This window comes from Phragmites australis, chromosome 3, assembly GCF_958298935.1.
Source record: "Phragmites australis chromosome 3, lpPhrAust1.1, whole genome shotgun sequence".
In the NCBI taxonomy this organism is placed as follows: domain Eukaryota; kingdom Viridiplantae; phylum Streptophyta; class Magnoliopsida; order Poales; family Poaceae; genus Phragmites; species Phragmites australis.
In genome coordinates, this window is record NC_084923.1 from 5,307,643 (window position 1) to 5,320,079 (window position 12,437).

The window sequence follows — 12,437 nt, forward strand, 5'->3', positions numbered from 1 at the left end:
TGCACATCCTTAGTTACAACAAAAAACTATCAGTTACAATTCGCTAGTTAAAATCTTTAGCTTCTCGTGTTACAATTATGTATTTGTAGACACGTGGTTGTAACTACTAAAACAAACCATGAAAAAAAATTAATAACAATACTGAACAAACTAAGTGATAGTACTAACAATTACTTACACTATTAACATAAATTACTATACAATTTTACTATAACTTTAAATTACTTAACAACAACAACTACTACTGAACAAAATTACTAACACTACTTGATAAACTATTGATATTACTGGTTATTAACACTACTAACATAACTACTTAACAATTTTGTTATAACTTTAAACTATTAAACAACTACTAACATTATTAAACAAAACTACTGACACTACTTGATAAACTATTGATATTACTGGTTATTAACAATTTTATTATAACTTTAAACTATTAAACAGCTACTGATATTACTAAACAAAACTACTGACACTATTGAATAACTATTTAATATAAGTTTATTATAAGCATCATGCCAATTGAAATACCAAATATTGTTATTGCCAATTGACAACACAACATGGCATGGCTTCAAAGTCTCCCAAGTCGTCTATACTAAGTTAATAGCACATGGAGATGCGATACACACAACGTACCATCGATTGACCAAATACGATGCATGTATGCAACAATCATGGAGCCTACTGCTTATGATAGAAACTAAAAAATAGTATCTGTAAGATAGAAAATAGTCTGCCAATAGATACGGATCTAAATTTTCCGACTTCAACCATGTGAATAGTGATTTCCATGGCAGGAATAGTAGCCTGCCGTTGAACACTGTAGCAACACCATTGAGGCAACTGTGATGTAGCGATTTTACTGTTCATAAACTGTAGTAGCATCAAATTCTACCCATCCACCTACGGTGCAACGGTTCATGATGAAGTGAAGTCATCGTAACTTTATTTATTCCACCGTGAAGGTGAGGATCTCAATTTGGACCAGGTTCCACCCTGAAATCAAAGGATCTAGAAATCTCAAGTGTGCTACATGCTACTTGCATCTTGGTCAAGTATAGCTACCAACCACAAAGAACTTGACCACCTCGAAGTCTCAAACATGAAACCTTGTGCGCAATCAATAGGCACAATAGCTGTTTCAGAGTTTTCTTGCTAAAAAGGTGATTAACTTATCCTATTATGAGGATCATGTAGAATAATTACAAGAAACGTCTTCATCGACCAATTAGTTGATGGTTGGTTGGCTCCGGTATGTATTTAATTTGTACTCCCTTCAAAGCAAAATACATACAGGTCGTCTTGGTCAAACTTTTTAGTTTTGACCACCAATTATGTAAACTGATCTACAACATAAGACTACTGTTACTATATACTCTCTCTATTCATTTTTAACAGGTGTATTAGGATTTGAGAAAGTCTTTCATAGTATATTTTGATTATTGATTTCTCTTATAATATATTACAATTGCTATAAAATCAACATCTTATTAAATAATATGTGAAGTACGAATCTATTGATATATCTTTTATACACTAAATATGAGCATAATTTGACTAATTGTTGGTCAAAATTTATAAAGTTTGACTTTTTAAAATCATAATATGCTTTGTATTTTGAAATGGAGGGAGTACATCATAAAAATACTTTCATATATGATTCTTTTTTGTCCAAATTATATAATTGCTAGCCAAAGTATTTCTTTAGAGACAGTGTCGATATCTTACGGCATACATAGTGGATCAGAGAGATTAGTTGATTACTATCCCGGTGCTTGGGGTCTCAGTTAAGCGTGCAATTAAGCTCTTAATTAATTGAGTAATTAGAGTACATCTCCAGACAAAGCAAGCTACCAGGAAAAGACTGAGAAAACATGAACGAATGTAGTAGTATTAGTCAGATGTAAGTTCTTACTTGATCCCTAACGCGTCTTTCATTTCTGTCTTTCGTGTTCCCTTTCTACGGTCCAGTAGTTGGTCTCTCTAGCTAACAGTTCAAAGTTTTCTTATCAAATTCTTGCATTTAAACTATTTTCAATGTTCCATGTTGAAAATTCATAAGCTCTAAGTAGACAAAATATTATAGCGCATCAATTATTCATCCTTTCCGGGTTTGTTCTCTTTAGCTTTGTCGGTTGAATCTTGACGAGTGACGAGTATGCACGGAGAACTCGATCCCGGCCGAAAGCTCTGTTGTTATTTTATTTTATTTTTTGCAGTCCAGGACGATGTATAGAAGAAATGGAAGCGAAATTTGCACTAAATTTAGTGGTAATTTACCTAACGTTAACTAGTGCAAACATGGAAGTTGATACTAGATTTCACCTGTGTTAGATTGTCTAAGAAATAATATTATGGAAACAGGCAAAGAGCTTAATTAATCATGCAGCTCGGTGCGTATGCATGCATGTGATTTTTTTTAAAAAAAATTATATATACTAATATACTCAGTTTGTCGATAGGAAATATCATGCCAAATTGATAGCTAGCACAAGGGCGAAATCAATTAATGTGTACGTCCGTCGTAGAAATTCTATATATGGTCAATCTGAATCTCAACAAGCTAGATCGCCACACTCTCTAGAACTCCTTTGAATACTCATATGTTTCGCACATACACTGTTCCGTTCGAACAATCAAAGCACCGTGTGATTTCGACGAATCAAACAAAGCTAAATACTAGTAACAAATATTTCCTACTACCATGAATATATCATCTCAAGTCAAAGAACTTCTGCATGCTGTAAAATAAACCAAATAATTTCCTTGACCTTTCTCTGAGAGCTTTATTCATCCTTATTTGCACATGTCCACGTGCTACTATGCCTTCCATTCCACACATCGACTAGTTGCTTTGCAAGTTCGTACACACACACACACACACACACACACCAAATTACACCTCCGAAAATACATTTTTCACACATAATCTCTATGTGTGCGTAAGTGTCTAGTAACAACCCATGTCATGGGAAATTGGCATTCAAAGTTGTTCAAACTTCCGAGTAAATGTATGGAATACGAAGTACAGTGGTCAAGTATAATCATCAGTGTACCAAATATATATGCTCAATTATTTTTAGGACGCGATATACCTAATCTCTGCAGTGCATGTAATCTAGACCAATGGAACTGAACCATGTGGAGGATGTTTTGGTATCGCTCTATCAGCCATGTGGGTATGTGGCATACATTGTGACTTGTGATGCTGCAACGACTATGTAGCCGTTTAATTAAATATATGGTGCACGCAGAGGTCAAAGCACAAAAGTTCTCAAATCCGGTCTTCAGAGGAAGTTCAGATGCAATATACATTTGCTATGTGCTGCAGATCAGTGATCAACCTAATTCTTTATTCTGTTGTACCGGGTGCATGTTCAAGGTCAGCCCTAGCTAGTCTTGGTTCCATGAGTTCATAAGGGCACATACATACACACTGTGAATCGACCGATGATACAATGATCAAACAAAATTTGTGTTGATAACTCGATCTCGTACATGCATGCATGATTAACCAAGGTTCATATAGAATTATCGGGAGTTGCGTGACAGGGATAGTGCAACTATAGCTTTCTTTGTCTGAAAAAATGTGAAAGGTCAATAATGTTTTCTTTAGGCAAGCCGAAAATAAATATCTAATTGTGGCTCAAATAACTGAACCACGCTATATATGACTAGCTAATTTCACTGCACTAAACATTCTTTTTCAGAACATAATTTTTCAAGCAATTGTGATCATAGAACAAAATATAAGGGCAAGTTAAAACAAACTGCAGTCCTAATCCTACATGTACATCATCTTCTTCTTTTTCTTTCAAAATACAATGAGGATGTTAAAAAAATACTTCCATGATTAATGTATGTCTCGCAGATTGCTACCACTATTTGGTTTGTTGCTTCCATACCGCGGTGACAACGAGAGAATAGTCCGCATGAATAGCGAGCAGCTAGCTGCTAGCCGGTGATGCGACAGGCCATGGCGGCCGGACAAAGGAGAGGGATGACGGTCTATTTCACGAGGGGACAAACAAGATATAGCCATAGGCATGCAACCAAAAATACCCAAGCATGGGTCGCCCCCGTCTTTTCGCCGGTCCAAAGTTGTGTTCAAGTTCCCTCGGGAGCAGGAAGAACCCTTTGATGCTTCAACGAGACGAGGTCGTCATTCCAGCCGTGTCATGAATCCAGAAAAATCCTTGCTCAAAAGAAACCACCACTAAAAATACATGATTAAGACTGGCCCCGATTGAAAACAACAAATTCGGTTTGTTTATTACTACCTTATTACTATCTTATTAAATTTAGTTTTACAAACAACAAATTTTACCCAAAAAGAGAGAGATGGAATTAACAGGAGTATTACTACAGATCGAGTCAGTGTACGCATGGGCCTGGTCGCCAGTAGTACACCCCCTCGGGTGGTGCCTTGCTGGGTGTGCATGCATGTCCCCTTGTTGTTTCTTCGGTTTTCTATGTCGTTTTTTTCCTTCTCTTGCAGTTTTTCCTTCCATTTTCTGTGAGACGTCATGGAAGCTCACATGCTCTCTCTCCCTATAAATACACCACAAGCTCCCTTCACATCGCACATCATAAGCTTACACAGCCCAAGCAGCTAGCTCTCTTGATTAGCCTCCTACACCGTCGACGCACACACCAGCTAGCTAGCTACACGGTCGATCCGTCACACCCCACGAATCCACGATCCAAGTACTACTACAACTCAAGCACCACTCCGATCATCCATCGTCATGGCGCAGCTGCAGGCGCGGTGCACGAGGAAGGCGGTGTCGCCGTCGTCGAGGGTGGCGATCATCGGCGGCGGCATCAGCGGCCTGGCCGCGGCGAAGCAACTGGCGGCGCACGACCCGGTGGTGTTCGAGGCGACGCCGTCCGTCGGCGGGGTGTGGAAGCACTGCGTGTACAGGTCGACGCGGCTGCAGACGCCGCGCCCCGACTACGAGTTCTCCGACTACTCGTGGCTCAACCGCGACGATCCCACGTTCCCGACGCACACCGAGATCGTGGAGTACCTGGAGGGCTACGCCGACACGTTCGACCTGTGGCGCTACATCATGTTCGGCGCCAAGGTGGTCCAAGTCAAGTTCCTCGGCGGCGCCGGGTTCACCGAGCTGTGGAGCGGCACCGGCGAGCCGCTCCAGGGCAAGCCCATGTGGGAGGTCGGCGTCGCCACCGGCGACACCGACACAGTTCAGGTACCAGCTATTTACAGTTCATTCGCCGGCTGAATGCATGCTCTAGCTAGCTAGAAATCGTACGTACGTTACTTCTTAATTATTTCGTAACCGTTCGGCTTGTATGCTCGCGCAGTACTACAAGTTCGAGTTCGTGGTGATGTGCACGGGCAAGTACGGCGACGTCCCGCGGATGCCGGTGTTCCCGCCGGGCCGGGGGCCGGAGGTGTTCAAGGGGACGGTGATGCACTCCCTGGACTATTGCAAGCTCAGCGAAGAGGAGACCGTGGAGCTGATGAAGAGCAAGAAGGTTGTGGTCGTTGGGTACAAGAAGAGCGCCATTGATCTAGCACTTGAATGCGCTCAGGCCAACCAAGGTACGTAAAAACACGCTACTCAGGTCAACCAACTTCTCTTACTCATAATTTCAGCGAAAAAACCAGGTATATAATTCATGCTAATACATATGCTACTGGAATAATTCTTCAAAATCTGATCTTAATTATGCACGTAACTAACTAATCAGGTGCGCTAGTATGTACGCGCATTTACAAGGAAATAGTAGGGAAAGAATATGCCAAGCAAGTTCACACAGAACTAACCCAAACGATTTCTTTTCTGCGCAAGTGTCCAATCATTTTTCGATGAACTAGTTTGAATATTGCAAACCGTACTTGGAGGCTTTGTACGTAGGCGTGTCGTTGCGATAGCAACATGGCCAACGAATTCGGAGACCCAATCTTAGTTGGGTACTAATCTGTCCCATAAAAGGTCACTCTTGTCTTGATCCGTCGTACACTCCATCTAGACCATAGCTAGCAGGTTCAAAGTACACTGAACGCAACACGTACGCACCCTTTGACTTTTCAGCCTCCCCGGATATGTTACACTAGAGTACTAGACGTACCACTTGACCTTTAATTTCCTTTCCTGAACTACGCTTCGATCACTCTAGCACGTTGACTGTGCAATCGGCTGTACAAAAACGGCTTGGTTTGACTATTCTTATAGGTAGCAATGCCTGCACGTTTGCAGCAACAAATTGTCTGTCATTCTGAAGAATCTTGGTTTCAACTGTCCATAACAAGTAGCAGCAACTACTGTACATACTAGTCATGCATGCAAGTACCAAATGGTTTGACATTTGACTTGGCTGGTGACTTGACCCAGCTGAATTCTCGAGCTGTTAAATTATTTGACTCTCGATTGATTGATGGGTCTCCGTTTCTGGTTGCGCATTTGCATTGCAGGTGAGGGAGGCGAGGCGTGCACCATGCTGGTGAGGACCCTGCACTGGGTGGTGCCGTCCTACTCCATCTGGGGCCTGCCCTTCTTCCTCTTCTACTCCACCCGCCTCGCCCAGTTCCTCTACGAGCGCCCCAACCAGGGCCTCCTCCGCTCGCTCCTCTGCCGCCTCATGAGCCCACTGGTATGTACACGACGTCAGACACTCCGGCGTGCGTGAAATATATATCGATGTGCCTGTGCGTGCAACACAACACATCAACGGCTTCTACTACGTGATGTACGCCACATAAAATTGCTGTGTATATATGCATGCATGTGAACATAAGAATCACTGAACATGTGTGTGCATGCTCGAGACCTGCTGTAGTTTGTCGCCGTCACACACACATGCACGAACCACAATGTCAGTTAGCAACTAGACATCAAGTTGATGGATCCTTCTTGTCCTGTTTGAGCAGAGGGCGGGGGTGTCCAAGTTCATCGAGTCGTACCTGGCGTGGAAGCTCCCGCTGGAGAAGTACGGGCTGAAGCCGGAGCACCCGTTCGTGGAGGACTACGCGAGCTGCCAGATGGCCATCCTGCCCGACGGATTCTTCGACATGGCCGACCGGGACCTGATCCGCTTCAAGAGGGCCTCCGGCTGGTGCTTCTCCGAGAACGGCGTCGTCCTCGAGGACGGCACCGAGGTGGAGGCCGACCTCGTTTTCCTCGCCACCGGCTTCGAGGGCAAGGACAAGCTCCGCGCCGTCCTGCCGGAGCCCTTCCGCGGCCTCGTCGTCGACAAGTCCGGCATGATGCCGCTCTACCGGTACGTTCTCGATCGGTGACTAGCTATCATGCACGGTTGCATGCACACTACTGACGTCCTGACGTGTGCACTATTACCCATTGATTGATCGCAGCGGCACGATCCACCCGCTGATCCCGAACATGGCGTTCGTGGGGTACGTGGAGAGCGTGTCGAACCTGCACACGTCGGAGCTGCGGTGCCGGTGGCTGGCGGGGCTGCTCGGGGGCCGGTTCGCGCTGCCGACCGTGGAGGCGATGGTGCAGCACGTCGACAGCGAGGCGGATGCCATGCGCCGCACCACGCGCTTCTACCGCCGCCACTGCATCTCCACCTACAGCATCCACGACAGCGACGCCATGTGCGCCGACCTGGGCTCCAGGGTGCTCCGCAAGGGTAACTGGATCGCCGAGCTCTTGGCGCCGTACAACAATCAGGACTACAAGGAAGAATAGAATCGATCCATCGACTACCACACTGGCACAATTCGATCGATCGTTTGTGTCAAATTTATTAAATTAATATTAAACATTACCTTAAAAAAAGATTCGTATACGTATGCGTAGCGTAATAAAATTCTTTATTTGTTTATACTAGTATTATCATTACAAGTTAAGGACTAGTAATTAAAAATGAAGCAATATTGATTAGGTCGTGGTCATGTCATGTGAACCCAGGAAGTATTTGGTAGAGGACTCGATCTTGATCGGGGTCTTGTCGCGACCGCGACCGCGAGATCTTGAAGAACCGGGACCATGTGGAGAAAGGTAGCTAGGTCCGCGTGTGCTTCTTGTACCAAAGGAGAGTACGACTAGCTAGACTTCATTGGAGTCCCCTGAAATTCATTCTTTTTGTAATGTAACAGTTGGATTATAAATACGAAATAAATTCCTGTATACAAACTTCCATTTCATTGTTTGTAATTAAGCTATGCCTCTATTCCAACTCTGGTAGTATAATTCCGATCGTTATGCATCACTTTGTTCTCTTGAACGCTTTATTTGATGTCTTTTTCCTATGACTAACGTAGGCCCAGTTTGGAATGAAATGCGGGGACATTCTTACATTCCTGCAGAAAGCGAACATATTTTGTGGATTTCCAACAATCATGTGAACACTTGCTTTCGAATCAAGCCCTTGTTGCTTGCTTAGAACATAGGGAATTCATAGAAATTGTATACAAAATAGCATAATTCCTACTAGAGAAATTCATGACTGTTTGCCGTGTGTGTGTGTGTGTGTGTGTGTGTGTGTGTGTGTGTGTGTGTGTGTGTGTGTGTGTGTGTGTGTGTGTGTGTGTGTGTGTGTGTGTGTGTGTACACATATATATATATCAATTGATAGTGTGTAAATTTTGGCATAATGGTTAATTTATTAGAAGACTAAACTATCAAATGGCACACAACATTGTTGTCTTGTTGGTCCCTCAAAAGCCGAAGTGCCAATCGCCAACGATGTGCTCCATGCAACCACCAAGCAAGTGCATTAGTTCCCACAAGCTACGTCAACTGCTTAAAAAAATGGTACCTAAAATATGATCGAACCGAGTCAAACCGGTCAAATTATTCGATACCAAGTACAGACCGATTAGCAGCACTTAACTAAGAGTCGACTCTTCCTTTATACTTCAGTGACAGCGTATACATATTCCGATATACCTATAGTAGTAAGTAGCTGGCTATATACTAGTAGCTACGCGTATACCTTCATCTTGTATATAGAAACAAAGACTAGCTAGTTGTTGAGCTAGATCCTTCTTTTAACTTCGCATCATAAGAAATAAAGTCAGCTACGCAAAGCATACTAGGACTAGTTGACCAGACTGAAGTATTTCATGGAAGTTTTGATGAATGTACACCAATACGCGGCTTGATATATTGATGGGAGGAGGCAGTAAACTTATAATCGGAGTAGTTTGCAAGTTGCTGTTGCATGTTGGGTGTCAACCAGCCAGTCAAAACCGTTGGTTGCACATAGCATGGCTTTGACAATTCAACTGCATATATATAGCTATCAAATGATTAATTGTTGAGAGTTTCTGGCTCCAAAAAAATAAGGGTTAGCAAGCAAAACGCGTCGAAATGCATCCTGACCAACGATCGATCCTTGATTTGGACACCCTTACATATATATAGGTAATGATCAATAATCTAGTTTGTTATTAATTAATTGGTGTGCATAGTGTTGAAAAAAATACCACTTTCAGATTTAATTTAATTTAATTCCTGATATAACATGAAACAAAACAGATGCAAATAATCAATATCGATTAGATTTCGACTAACTCCCATAAGTCTCGACCTGATTCGACTATCACTCGAGTATGGCTCAACTAGGTCTAACAAACTTCGACTAGATACTCGAGCAGGATTCGACTAACCACAAAGTGTCTCGACTAGATACTCGAGTAGGATTTTAACTAGCCCCAAGGAGCTTTGACTAGATATCTAATACAGATTGCAATATACGTACCCGATGGCAACATGAGATGCAGAGGCCCCCGTGATGTCGATGCAGTAGGCAATGATGAATATGAATTAGTCGAAGTTGATCTCAATGATGTAAAGAAAACAGATCATGAGCAGTTGCGTCGAACGCTTCTTAAAAACCTTATTCGTCCTCTCCTGGTGCAAGATCCTAAGAGCGACGGATTCCGGAGACCTACTCTCCCGTTCGTCAGTGCACGTCGACACAGCGGGATAGAGTAGACTATGTGTGACGACATAGCAGAGAGAAATTGATAAAACCCTAATTGCATTGTCAAGGGTTAATTCCAGACAATGATTCCAGGGTGTACCGGTCGATGAGCGTGTGAACAACGCTTGCGGTGTGCGTGTGTTTGTGATGAACGAAAGAACACGGGGGTTATCCAGGTTCAGGTCTCGCGAAGGATAACAGCCCTACGTCATGTTTATTTGTTATCAGTGTTTGTGAACTGGTTATCCATCCCTTCCCTTACAAACTAGGTCCTCCTCTCTTTATATACCTTACAAGTGGGTCCTAAGCTGCTAACCCATACCTTACCTAAACCTCCCACCTCTAGCCTATTTAAAATGGGTGGCACACGTGCCCCTTTTTGTTCTGATGAAGCAGATGAGTCCATCCCATCCGCTGGACACCTCCATGCCTACATCACCCTGGTCAGTCCGTGTGCTCCATTCCATCACCGGTCTCGCACGCATGCATGTGAAGCGGTCTGACACGCCTATAAGCCCGTCGCGTAACGTTTAATGCTACGGGATGGGACATGTCACCACTATGCCAGCCACAACCTGTCTGCTGGGGAGGAGTGTTGAGGGAAGAAAAATACTTGAGTGAAACACATTTAATGAGAATAGACTAGTTTGATGTATGAGCTCAGTCGCCCAGGTGTCCCTATGAGCTCAGCCGCCCACGTGTCAGCCATTCGTGTCGCGCCTCCATCGTCTTCCTACCTCCTCCAGCATGACACATCGCCGCACTATACCTTGCCACCGCGACGACCGCCTTCCCCTGGGGAAATATTACCATGACGCCTTCACGCTCTCGCGCTCTCTCTCTCTTCTCTCTCTGCACATACTCGCGCCGCCCATGCCATTGCGCAGCGTGACTTTCGCGCCCACGCCCGCACGTGGACGGCGCAAAGTGCCATGTCGTGAAAAAAAATGGTGGGTGCCGCCCCGCCACCTTGTCGTAACACTGCCCACCTGTCGGTGAATCAGGAACTAGGGGTCCCCAAGTCCCAAGGCCAGATCAGCAATTTGCCATGTGGTGCCCTCCCGCGGGGATCATCTCCGCGAGGTACGAGAAGACTAAGTCCCGGGAGAGGATGCTCGGGGCCATGAACAGTGGTCCCCGAGTACCCGGGTTCCCCGATGATCCGAGAAGACTAAGTGCCAGAAAGAGAGTGCTCGGGGCCATGAATAATGGCCCCCGAGCACCCAAGTCCCCCGACGATCAGAAAAGCCGAGTACCGGGAAGGGCGTGCTCGGGGCTGCGAACAGCGGCCCCCGAGCATCCGAGTACCCCGAGGACCCAAGGGAGTTAGTTCCGGGAGAGAGTGCTCGGGGCCGTGAACAGCGGCCCCCGAGCACTCGGTTCCTCGAGGATCTGAACAGTCAATTCTGGGAGAGAGTGTTTGGGGTCATGAATAGTAGCCCCCGAGCACTCGGTTCCCCGAGGACCAAGAAAGGGCATATCCGGGAGAGAGTGCTCGGGGATATGAACAGTGGCCCCCGAGCACTCGGTTCCCCGACAGTCTAAGAAGTCATTCGCAGGTGGCCCCCACAGAGGTCCAGCGGTGAGGTGTCAACCAGTGAAAGGCCCGACGCCGCATTTAAGAGGGCGTGTGGCCTGTCACTTCCAACTGCTCCAGCCACGCTCGGTGTCAGTCCCTGCCACATTCTGGCAGGAGGGCGTGGGAACATTTAATGCACGGGTTCCATCCCGCATCATCCGGCGCGCCTCGGGATAACATCGCAAGGCCTAAGGCGCCCCGCTTGCCGCCCTGCTGTGTCAAGCGTACAAGACCGGACGGGCACGCCGGGCTGCTCGGTGGCTGCCCGGTGGGCCCTCTTCGCGGTGCCCGTTGCAGAACGACATCATGACGACCGAGACCGGGCGGGGGCGCGTTTTCAACCCCCCGTCACTTCGCGCAGCAGCCCACGATGGTTGCTTTTCCATTTATGGTGCCTTGGAACTCGTACCCTCCCTTTCGAGGCACACTACCGTCGGCGAGTATTTAAGAGGAGCCGATGGACACAGAAGGTGGCGCCCCGGAGATTCGAACACTTAGAGCCAAGGAACAAGACAGAGGTTCAGTATAAGCACAGAAGCTAAGATTACCGAAGAACAAGGAGCCCGAAGCTCTAGGATAGACAAACATTCTTGTAACCAGCAACATCCCCGAGAGACATTCTCAGTGTATTTATAGCATCCACACAGGAGTAGGGTATTACGCTCAGTGCCGTTCGAACCTGTCTAAAAACCTCCAGTGCATTTACTGTATTCTGCATCCGATCATTCCATTCCACCTGCCATCGCATTTACGCTCATTTATTTCTCCCGCAAAACAGATTCAGAATCATCCCCCCAGCCGAATCTCAAAGGGGGTCCCTCCGGATCCCTGCTTTAGGAGTTCACCCTCCGACACCACCGATGTTCGCCCGACGTCACGCGCCCACCTTCTCGCTGCACCCTTCCCCTCTATAGATAGCGCAGCC

The 12,437-nt window shown here is 45.5% G+C and overlaps 1 protein-coding gene across 1 annotated transcript; it reads left to right on the forward strand.

The window, feature by feature from the left end:
* The first annotated feature begins 4,617 nt into the window (after positions 1–4,617).
* Positions 4,618–8,034, forward strand: LOC133911743 (probable flavin-containing monooxygenase 1). The gene is made up of 5 exons (XM_062354129.1): positions 4,618–5,222; positions 5,338–5,578; positions 6,452–6,630; positions 6,908–7,257; positions 7,352–8,034. The coding sequence occupies exons 1-5, from the start codon at positions 4,758–4,760 to the stop codon at positions 7,689–7,691; spliced, it is 1,575 nt and encodes a 524-aa protein (XP_062210113.1). The 5' UTR covers positions 4,618–4,757; the 3' UTR covers positions 7,692–8,034.
* Positions 8,035–12,437: the final 4,403 nt, after the last annotated feature.